This window comes from Dipodomys merriami, unplaced genomic scaffold (assembly GCF_024711535.1).
Source record: "Dipodomys merriami isolate MVZ:Mamm:240054 unplaced genomic scaffold, mDipMer1.0.p SCAF_17, whole genome shotgun sequence".
Classification (NCBI taxonomy): Eukaryota; Metazoa; Chordata; class Mammalia; order Rodentia; family Heteromyidae; genus Dipodomys; species Dipodomys merriami.
The window spans coordinates 7,354,738-7,365,477 of NW_027203048.1; the positions used below are offsets into that span (position 1 = coordinate 7,354,738).

General features: G+C 40.9%; 1 protein-coding gene across 13 annotated transcripts in view; it reads left to right on the forward strand.

Annotated features, from left to right (window-relative positions):
• Positions 1-4,769, forward strand: part of Ubxn2a (UBX domain protein 2A) — a 29,658-nt gene extending 24,889 nt beyond the window's left edge. For all 13 annotated transcript variants that reach the window (XM_070025086.1, XM_070025093.1, XM_070025088.1 and 10 more), the window contains 2 exons: positions 1,289-1,447; positions 3,230-4,769. In XM_070025086.1, coding sequence (XP_069881187.1) covers positions 1,289-1,447; positions 3,230-3,422 — 352 coding nt within the window. In that variant the 3' untranslated portion in view covers positions 3,423-4,769. The remainder of the gene's footprint in view (positions 1-1,288; positions 1,448-3,229) is intronic.
• Positions 4,770-10,740: the final 5,971 nt, after the last annotated feature.

Below are 10,740 nucleotides of genomic sequence, written 5' to 3' on the forward strand. Positions count from 1 at the left end.
ATGGTTGAAGAAGAAGAAAAAACATCCATGAGACTCTTTATCTTCAACCAGTGAAAAGCCAGAAGTAGAGCTGTGGCTCAAGTGGTAGAGCAGCAGCCTTGAACAAAAAAGCCTAGGGAAAGCCAGATGCTGGTGACTCATGCCTGTAATCCTTTTTTTTTGTTGTTGTTATTGTTGTTGGTTGTGGGCTTGAACTCTAGGCCTGAGCGCTGTCCCTCAGCTCTTCAGCTCAAGGCTAGCGCTCTACCACTTGAGCTACAGCGCCACTTCCGGTTTTCTAGTGGTTTATTGGAGATAGCGGGCTGGCTTTGAACCACAATCCTCAGATCTCAGCCTCCTGAGTAGCTAGGATTACAGGCGTGAGCCACCAGCGCTCTACTTACATGCCTGTAATCCTAACTGCTTAAGAAGCTAAGATCTGAGGATCCTGTTCTAAGTTATCCTGGACTGGAAAGGCTTGAGACTCTTATCTCCAATAAAAACTACTAAAAACTGGGTCACCTGTGGCCCATGCCTGTAATCCTAGCTACTCAGTAGGTTGAGATCTGAGGATTGCCATTCAAAGCCAGCTCAGGCAGGAAAGGCCAGTTCAGGCAGGAAAAGCCATGAGACTCTTATCTTCAGTTAAACACCAGAAAACAGTCAGTGGCTACTGTGGCTCAAGTGGTAGAGTGCTGGCCTTGAGCTGAAGAGCTCAGGGACAGCGCCCAGGCCCAGAGTTCAAGCCCCACAACTGACAAAAAAAAAAAAAAACCTTCTAAAAAAGTCAGAAGTAGAGCTATGACTCAAGTGGTAGATCGCTAAACTTGAGCAAAAAAAAAATTTAGGGACAGCACCCAGGCCCTAAGTTCAAAATCTTTCATTATTTTCATATTGTTGAATATCAGGTTATAAGTGGAGTCATTTTGCTTTTTATAAATTCTCATATTTTAAATATCAAAATTAATAAGGTACGTACATATTCATCTGTACATATAAAAATATCTGAACATTTTCAAAATCTTTTGTTTCCTTTTCCCCTTGTAATCCAAGGACTATATTCTAGAGGAAACTTGTAATTTCTTTTGAAATCTATCCTGGGCAATAGGTAAAGCTAATACACATAGCATCCTTTAAGCTTGTAAATTAATTGGAGATGGGACTGCTTTAGATTGTGGATATAACTAATATATCTTTATGTTATTATTCAGGAAATAGTTATGACAAAATTTCTCCTAAAATTATCCATACTGTCAGTTTTTTTATAGTAATGAACAAAAATATGACTTTGTTCTCTGGATTTTCTTAGTGCTACACCAAAAATTGTTTCAAAAGCAAAGATTATTGAAGTTGAAAGTAAAAATACTTTGTGTGCTGTTTCATTGAACAACTTGGAACCCATTACTAATGTGCAGATCTGGTTAGCCAATGGGAAAAGAATTGTCCAGAAATTTAATATTTCTCATAGGTAAGTCATCTTTTCTATTTTTATCTGATTTTTTTCTAGTATAAAATTTATTTATTTTAACTTTAGGCAGTTGTGGGGCATTTTTTGTTTATGTATGTGTGCCAGTCCTGGAGCTTGAACTCAGGGCCTGGGTGCTGTCCCTGAGCTTTTTTTTTTTTGTTTTTTTGTTCAAGGCTAGCACAACCACTTGAGCCACAGCTCTACTTCTGGCTTTTCTTCAGGTATTTATTGGAGATAAGATTCTCATGGACTTTACTGCCCTGGTTGGCTTTGAACTACAATTCTCAGCTCTTAGCCTCCTAAGAAGCTAGGATTACAAGTATGAGCCACCAGCAACAAGCTTTGATTTTTTTATTTTTTATTTTTTGCCAGTCTTGGGACTTGAACTCAGGGCCTGGGTGCTGTCCCTGGGCTTCTTTTATTTTGAGCCGTGTGCCAGTGGCTCATGCCTGTAATCCTAGCTACTCAGGAGGCTGGAGATCTGAGGATCAGGGTTCAAAGCCAGCCCGGAAAGGAAAGTACGTGAGACTCTTACCTCCAATAAACCACTAGCAAACCAGAAGTGGTACTGTGGTTCAAGCGGTAGAGCACTCGCCTTGAAGAGCGCAAGGACAGCGCCCACGCCCAGAGTTCAAGTCTCACGACTGACTAAAAAAAAAATTGTTTGGGGCTTGCCTAGCATGCATGAAACCCTGGGTTCAATTCCTCAGTACCACATAAACAAACAAACAAAAAAAAAAAACAGAAATGGCACTGTGACACAAATGGTAGAGTGCTAGTCTTGAGCAAAAGAAGCTCAGGGAGTTCAAGCTCCAGGACTGGCAAAAAAAAAATTCTAGGCCAGAGCTGGGCACCAGTGGCTCACACCTCTAATCCTAGCTACTCAGAAGGCTGAGATCTGAGTGAGGATCGTGATTCAAAGCCAGCCAGGGCAGAAAAGGAAAAGTCCCTGTGAGACTCTTATCTCTAATTAACCACTCAAAAACCAGAAGTGAAACTGTGGCTCAAAGTGGTAGAATGTTAGCCTTGAGCAAAAGAGCTAAGACTCAACATCAGGCTCTGAGATCAAACCCTATGACCAGGGCCAGGAAGGTGGCTCAGTGAGTGGCAGAGTGCTTGCATTGCATGCATGAGGCCCTGGGTTTGATTCCTCAGAATCAAAAAAAAAAAGCCAGAAATGGTGCTATAGCTCAAGTGGTAGAGCGCTCGCCTTGAGCTGAAGAGCTGAGGGACAGTGCCCAGGCTGAGAGTTCAGGCCTCATAACTGGGAAAAAAAACAAACAAACAAACTATGACCAACAGCAATAACAACAAAAGGAATTCAAAGCTAATCTAAGCTACAAAGCAAGACTCTGTCTCAAAACAATGACATAAATGTGCTCCCATGTTCTACCTTCTTACCAGACACTGAGTTCCACCTGCCAGAGCTATGGAAAAAAAAGAAAGAGTGCCTAGGAAGGTGGCTCAGCTGTAGAGTGCTTGCCTCGCATGCATGAGGCCCTGGGTTCAATTCCTTGGCACCACATAAGGAGAAAAAGCTGGAAGTGGCACTGTGGCTCAAGTGGTAGAGCGCTAGCCTTGAGCTGAAGAGCTGAGAACAGTGCCCAGACCCAGAGTTCAAGCCCCACAACCAACAAAAAAAAAAAGAGAGAGAGAGAGAGTGGAGAGGAAGAAATGAGACAGAGGAGGGAAGAAGGGAAGACAAAGAGAGAGAAACCCCAAATGATAAGTCTTATATGATAAATTGCATATTCTATGTTAATACTTTGTGTTGTTTTACAGGGTAAGCCACATCAAAGACTTCATTGAAAAATATCAAGGACCTCAAAGAAGTCCTCCATTTTCCCTAGCAACAGCTCTTCCTTTTCTCAGATTGCTAGATGAGACACTCACACTACAAGAAGCAGCTTTACAAAATACTGTAATCATTCAGAGACTAAAAAAAACTGCTGAGCCTTTCAGAAAACTTTCATAGTATTGATTTTTGAAAGACTAAGTAGAAATTTTGCAGAGAAATGATGGTTGGAAGTGGGCATGTAAAGGTGGGGAAAGGAGAAGTTAGATTCATTGGACTTTTGGTTTGAGTGCTACTTAACTCTCTTGATGAGAAAATTTTTAAATAATCACAAGTTAGGAAACATATACCAGGAAATTATATTCAACACACTTTTTTTTCCAAGAATGCTTTCTCAAATAAAAGTACAATTATTTTCAAATACCAGTTAATCACCATATGATTTATTACATAACTGTATCATATAGAATCTTAAGATAGTGCAAATTATCAAAAATATTCACAGCAGTAGTCATTCAAACATCAGTTTCAAACAGGTATTCGTATAAATGTTAGCTGTCTCAGAATTATTAAATAGCAATACACTAGTATTATACGGCAGGTTAAAAGCATCAGTGTAATTATTTTATAACTTGGATATAATCAAAAGGCTAGGAAAGCCTGTTTTCACCATAGCTATACCTAAACCTTAAATCTGTCTCAATTTTCACTCTGTGCTAGCAAGACAAAATCAAGTTTTAATTTGACTATAGTACCTAAGATTTATTTTAACTTAGGAATAAAATTGTATATTTTAGCATAATGTTGATATTGATCTACCTGCTCACATTGTATACCTTCTAAATACGTAATTTAAAAAATATCCTCAGTTCCCTTTATGTATTTTTTTCCAAAAAATTAGAGATTTATTTTTAGCTAGTATTTGGATCATTCATGTCTTCACTGTATTTACTTAGAGTCTAATACCTGGGTGGTCACATTACTAATTTATGAATATTTTAAATGTATCACATAAAGTATAAATTTTCTACTGTCTATATAAGAGTCAACCTGTGTTTACCTGAAAGGATTATTACTGTATGATGCCATGAAGGAAAGCATCCTTTGTATCTTAGACTTTTAACCTAAACTAGTTAGACATAAGTATTTTAGTCACATTAAAGCCCCTTGGCTTGAGAACAAATTTAAGGAAGTATTTTGCAAATGGCCTGTTGAATCAAATCAAAGTGAAGTATACAATTCATATGCCAAGAGTTTAGTGGCTCACAGTAGCAGTTCTGTTCATAGACTGCTGGATAGAGACTATAAAGCTTTTGGTCTCATAAACTTATTTTTGTGAGCTATGTATATCAATATTACATTAAAATTACAAGTTTTAAAATATTTACCTAAAATAATTTCCAAACTAGGCTTGGTAATGTGTACCTGTCAGCTACAGGAGAAACTAAGATAGCATCACTTTAGCCCACAAGTTCAAAGCTAACCTAGCAGACATAACAAGACCCTATCTCTTTAAAAAGATAATAATATAGCTTCCAAAGCAAAAAAAAAAAAAAGTGGCATTACTATTTTTTTTTTTGCTAGTCATGAGGCTTGAACTCTGGGCCTGGGCATTGTCCTTGAGCTTCTTTTACTCAAGGCTAGTGCTCTACCACTTGAGCCACAGTGCTACTTCTGGCTTTTGGTGTATGTGGTACTTAGGAATGGAATTCAGGGCTTCATGCATACAAGGCAAGCACTCCATCACTAAGTCACATTCCCAGCCACTATTTCTTTTTTGCAAATATCATTACTGGTCTGACCTAATGAGGATACATGGAATCTCATATCTGTTTCTAAGCTCACTATTGCAATGGAAGATACCACATTTATGAGAAAATTGGAGGAAAGAGTACATAATATTTATGATTTAAAAAAAAAACTTTTGACATCATAGACCCATAGTCCTCTAGGATCCAACCATATGAAGCAATGTGTGGTTCACAACTGAAAGGAATTTTCTAAACACCTATTCCTAACATCTGCCTCCAAAATTCTCATTGTATCTGAGATAGGTCATAGATCATCTAATTTGTGTCTTAGGGTTATGATAGACGTACTGAAGGCCTGCACTAAGCCACTGAAGCAGGGCTACTAACTATCTCTCTTCAGTTTGACCTCATCCTCCAGCCACAGTTGACAGGCACTCCCCTTTTACCCTAAAGTAACCATGACACATAAACCCGTGCCTTTTCCAAAGCACAGACTCGACAGGGCTGAACATTTGGATGAGGATTTTAGCTAAAGGCTCAGGAATAACAAAAGGGAAGTACACATGACCAGGTGTCAGCCTTATCCCTCCTGTCTGCAGTCTACTTCTCCTGGCTCCCAGCTTTCCACAGTGCAAAGATCTTTTAATTGGGAAGAAGAGAGGCCTAAGGAGAGCTTTCTTTGTCCTTTTTGTCCTTTACCCTAGGAAATAAGCAGGTATATAATAGGAGATACTTATTGTCGATAATGTTTACACAAGCAGTGTCAGAACCCTCCCTGATAAAACAAACGACGTTGTTAACAAAGAAAAAGATGAGTTAAATCAGTGAACTTCTGTAAAGAAGGTCCTGAGTTATTTGTCTCGGGGACTTGATGCAGGGTCTGATGCTTTTGCTCACAGGCTGGTGCATTCCCACCTGAGCCATGCTTCCAGTCCTCAAGCGTCTGAGTTCAAATCCCCAATATTGCCATTATTGTTGTTTTTTTTATCGGTCTTGGGGCTTGAACTCTGGGCCTAGGCACTCTCCTTGAACTCTTTTGGTCAAGGCTAGTACTCTACTGCTTTAAGTCACAGTGGCACTTCATTTTCTGGTGGTTAATTGGAGATAAGAGTCTCAGACTTTCCTGCCTGGACTGGCTTTGAATCGCAGTCTTCAGGTCTAAGCTTCCTGAGTAGCTGGATTACAGGCATGAGCCACCAGCACCAACATTTTTGGGGGGGCGGGGGTTTGGTTGTGGGCTTGAACTCTGGGCCTGGGCGCAGACCATCAGCTCTTCAGCTCAAGGTTAGAGCTCTACCACAGAGTCTCAGTGCCACTTCTGGTTTTCTGGTGGTTTATTGGAGATAAGTCTCACAAACTTTTCCTGCCCAGGCTGGCTTTGAACTGTGATCCTCAGATCTCAGCCTTCTGAGTAGCTAAGAGTATAGGCGTGAGTCACCAGTGCCCAGCTTAGCCAAAATTTTTTAAATTCATCTTTCAGATATAGAAAATAACTTCTGGGGGCTGGGAAGGTGGCTCAGTGGTAGAGCACTTGCCTTGCATTCATGAGGTCCTGGGTTCGATTCCTCAGCACCACATAAGCAAAAAGAAAAAAGCCGGAAGTGGCGCTGTGGCTCAAGTGGTAGAGCACTAGCCTTGAGCTGAAGAGCTGAGGGACAGCGCTCAGGCCCAGAGTTCAGGCCCCATGACTGGACCCCCCCAAAAAAATAATAATAACTTCTGGTAGTTATTAATACATTGAGTCTGTGAGGAAATGGATAGGCTGATGATCATTTTAATTTGTATAATTATATGACTTCATGTTTATTTTCTACAAGGGAACTTTCTTATGAACGTTTCTTACATACCTTCAGAAAAGCCTCCTTTATGGATTTTCCAGTTTATCATGAATTAACCAGAATATACTGTCCTTTTTTTTCCCCCAGTTGTGGGGCTTGAACTCAGGACCTGGGCGCTGTCCCTGATCTGTTTTTGCTCAAGGCTAGCACTCTACCACTTGAGCTACATACAGCACCACTTCTGGCTTTTTCTGTTTATGTGCTGCTGAGGAATCAAACCCAGGCCTTGTACATACGGGACAAGCACTCTACCAATGAGCCACCTTCCCAGTCCTTGGTTTTTGAGTGGTTAATTGGAGATAAAGGTCTCATGGACTTTTCTGCCCAGGCTGGCTTCAAACTGTGATCCTCAAATCTCAGCCTCCTGAGTAGTTAGGATTAGTATATAGGCATGAGCCACCAGCAACTGGCCTGTACATACATTTCTTTCTCTTTCTCTTTCTTTCTTTCTTTTTTGGTTGGTCCTGGGGCTTGAACTCTGGGCCTGAGTGCTGTCCTTCAGTTCTTCAGCTCAAGGCAAGCGCTCTACCACTTGAGCCACAGTGCCGCTTCTGGTTTTCTGGTGGTTAATTGGAGATAAGAGTCTCACAGCCTTTCCTCCTTGAGCTGGCTTTGAACCACAGTCCTCAGATCCCAACCTCCTGAGTAGCTAGGATTCCAAGTGTGAGCCACCATCACCCAGTGGCTGTACATTTCATGTGTGTACATTTAGAATGCACTCCAGTGAAAGCTTCCTATATAGAGACACTATCATCAGCAATAACCTTCATTTTTTTAACTGGAAATTTTCATTAATGTGAATAATATTCTCAAAGGCTTTCTAAGAGGATAATTATCTGATAAAGGTTTTTATTTGAAAGTTTTAAGTTGTACAGTTGTTAATTAAAAGTATAGAATAGTTCATGCAAGCTGACTTTGGAAAAAGTAAATTGCCAAGGGAATGAAAACTTGAAAAAAGGCAAACACCCTAGATGTGGCTATGATTTTACCTACGCAGTTGTTTCAAAACTGTTATCAGTTTCTTGAAAATAACTATATTGGATCTATTAGAAATACATCCTAATTTTACAAATGTGGATTTACTGGTTAAATTACTATGTATTGCTGAAGCTTACAATCATATTTTCCAGTATGTTTTCCATGATATTTCAGTCTATTGGTAATAAGGTAGTATGCATTTATTTCAGTGCCTTAAAGTATTTTGAATGCAATATGTTTGTTAATGGTTAAAGAACGTTTTCTCAAGGATTAAATACTGTTTGTTAAAGGATCTATGAAATAACTTATACTTGTTATAAAATAATTACATATGGATACATTTCTAATTTTGTTTTGTTTTTGTGCTGATCCTGGAGCTTGAACTCAAGGTCTGGGCACTGCCCTTTAGCTTTTTTCACTCAAACCTAGTGCTCTACTACTTGAGCCACACCTCCATTGCCTACACTTTGCTGGTTAATTGGAGATCAGAGTCTCACAGATTTTTCTGTCTAGGGCAGCTTTGAACTATGATCCTCAGATCATAGTAGCTAGGATTAGGATTACAAGCATAAGCCCCAGGCACCTAACATTGTTTATTTTTTTAGTCATTCTTTATGCTGAGCATGGTGGCACCTGCCTATAATCTCAGCACTTAAAAGTCCAGAACATCATAAATTCAAGGACAGCCTGAGCTAAAATGTGAAGCGTTGACTCAAAAACCTAAAACAGAACTAGGAGCATGGCTCACATGCTAGAGCACCTGCCTAACAAGCATGACCTTGATCTCAAACCCCGGTACCATCAAAATCAGTCAATCATCCTTTCATTCATCCATCCATCCTTTATGTCCTGAGATAAACTGTCATGACGGCTTGTTAGTGGGATTTCCTCCTTTGCTCATTCTCTTCTAAAGTATTAGGTAAAAAACATTGTTGGTCACACCAAATCCTCAAATAAAAGAAATGGCTTATTCCATAGATTAGTGTTTGACTCTTTGTCATTTGTTTTAAATGTATTCTTTAGCACAGGTGAATATTCAAAAGGAATCTTTTAAGTCATCTGTTATTCCATCATTCAGAAAGGACCACTAGTAAATTTAGTGTATATGCTTTCAGATACATTTAGTGTGTGCTATAGTTGGGATTTGCACCCTCCAAGGCCCATGTGTTGAAGGCTTAGTCCCCAGCACATGATGCTATTAGGAGGTGGAACCTTCAGGAACTGAGACCTGGTGGAGGAGTTAGATCACTGGAGGATTGTCCTGTAAGCAGCTACTGGGATGCAATCTCCTTCTGCTCTCTGCTGCCATGAGATGTTCAGCTTGCACCACACACTTTCACAATGATGTGCTACCTTACCCCAGCACAAAAGCAACATGCCAACTGATCATCTACCCAAACTTCCAAGACAGCCAAAACAAACCTTTGCTGGTTTTTTGTTGTTGTTTTTTGGGTTGTTTGTTTGTTTTGTCAGTCCTGGGGCTTGAATTCAGGGCCTGAGCACTGTCCTGAGCCTCTCTGTGCTCAAGAGTAGCCCTCTGCCACTTGAGCAACAGTACCACTTCCAGCTTTTTTCATTTATGTGGTACTGAGGAATCAAACCCAGGGCTTCATGCATGCTAGACAACCATTCTACCACTAAGCCTTATTCCCAGCCCTTTCCTTTTTTTTTTTTTAAGTATTGTAAAGGTGATATACAGAAAAAGTATAGCTAAGTCAGGTAAAGAGTACATTTCTTTTTGGACAATGTCACCCTTGCCGTTTAATTTTTGTTTGTTTGAGACAGCATGGGCTTCACAGTAATTTCTAGACCAAATTTGGCTATAATGAGACCCTGTCTCAAAAAAGTGAGGTGTATGAGTCAATGGTTTTGTAATCCTTGCTACTCAGGAGGCTGAGATCTGAGGCTTGAGGTTCAAAGCCAGCCTGGCCAGGAAAGTCCACAAGACTCTTCAATAAACCACTCAGAAAATCCGAAATGGCGCTGTGGCTCAAGTGGTAGAGCTCTAGCCTTGGGCTGAAGAGTTGAGGGGCAGCACCCAGGCCCAGAGTTCAAGCCCCACAACCAACACACACACACATTAGGCCCCTTCCCTTGGTTCTCTCCCCTTGCATCCTGGTCCCCCCCCCCCAGCACCTGTAACCCAGGTGCAATCCTGGCATGCCCCAGTGCAGTGGGAAGGCACCCAGAGTCTGAGGTTACCTCTGCTTCCCCTGTGGCCACACTCCCTCTCACGCCCTCCCCTATATAATATCTTGCTTGACCGCCCCCACACACCTCCATTTTGTATGGCTGGAAGTTTACTCTCTGCCCTACTCAATAAACCATCTTTCCTTGAAGCACATGGGAGTTTCCTTTCAGCAACCCTTACAATACACATACAGAATGTGGTGTCTTCAAGAACAACTGTGGCTAACCTAATGTCACAAAGATTGCTTCTATTGTTTTTGAAGCGTTTAAAGCTATAGCCTACCATGAGGCCTACAATGCTTTTTTTTTTTTTTCAATCCTGGGGCTTGAACTCAGGACCTGGCACTGTCTCTGAGCTTCTTTTGCTCAAGGCTGGCGCTCTACCACCTGAGCCATAGTGTAACTTCTGGCTTTTTCTATTTATCTGGTACTGAGGAAACCAACCCAGGGCTTCATGCATGCCAGGCAAGCAGTCTACCACTAAGCCACATTCCCAGCCTGTGGGAATCTGTGAATGCTGAGCCCTGAGGTCTGATAAAGAGAATTGGAATGCCATTCTCTGCCTGAGAAAGCTGGGAGTGGCCTGAGAAAAAGCAATTGCTCCCAGCATTACTGAGACCTGAGTCTACCCTAAAATTGAGTTAATCAGAACCCAAACTTCCTTGGACGTTGGAGTTAGGTAAAGGCCTAACAAATCAGGGACCTGGGCACTGTCTCTGAGCTTCTTTTTTCTCCACCACT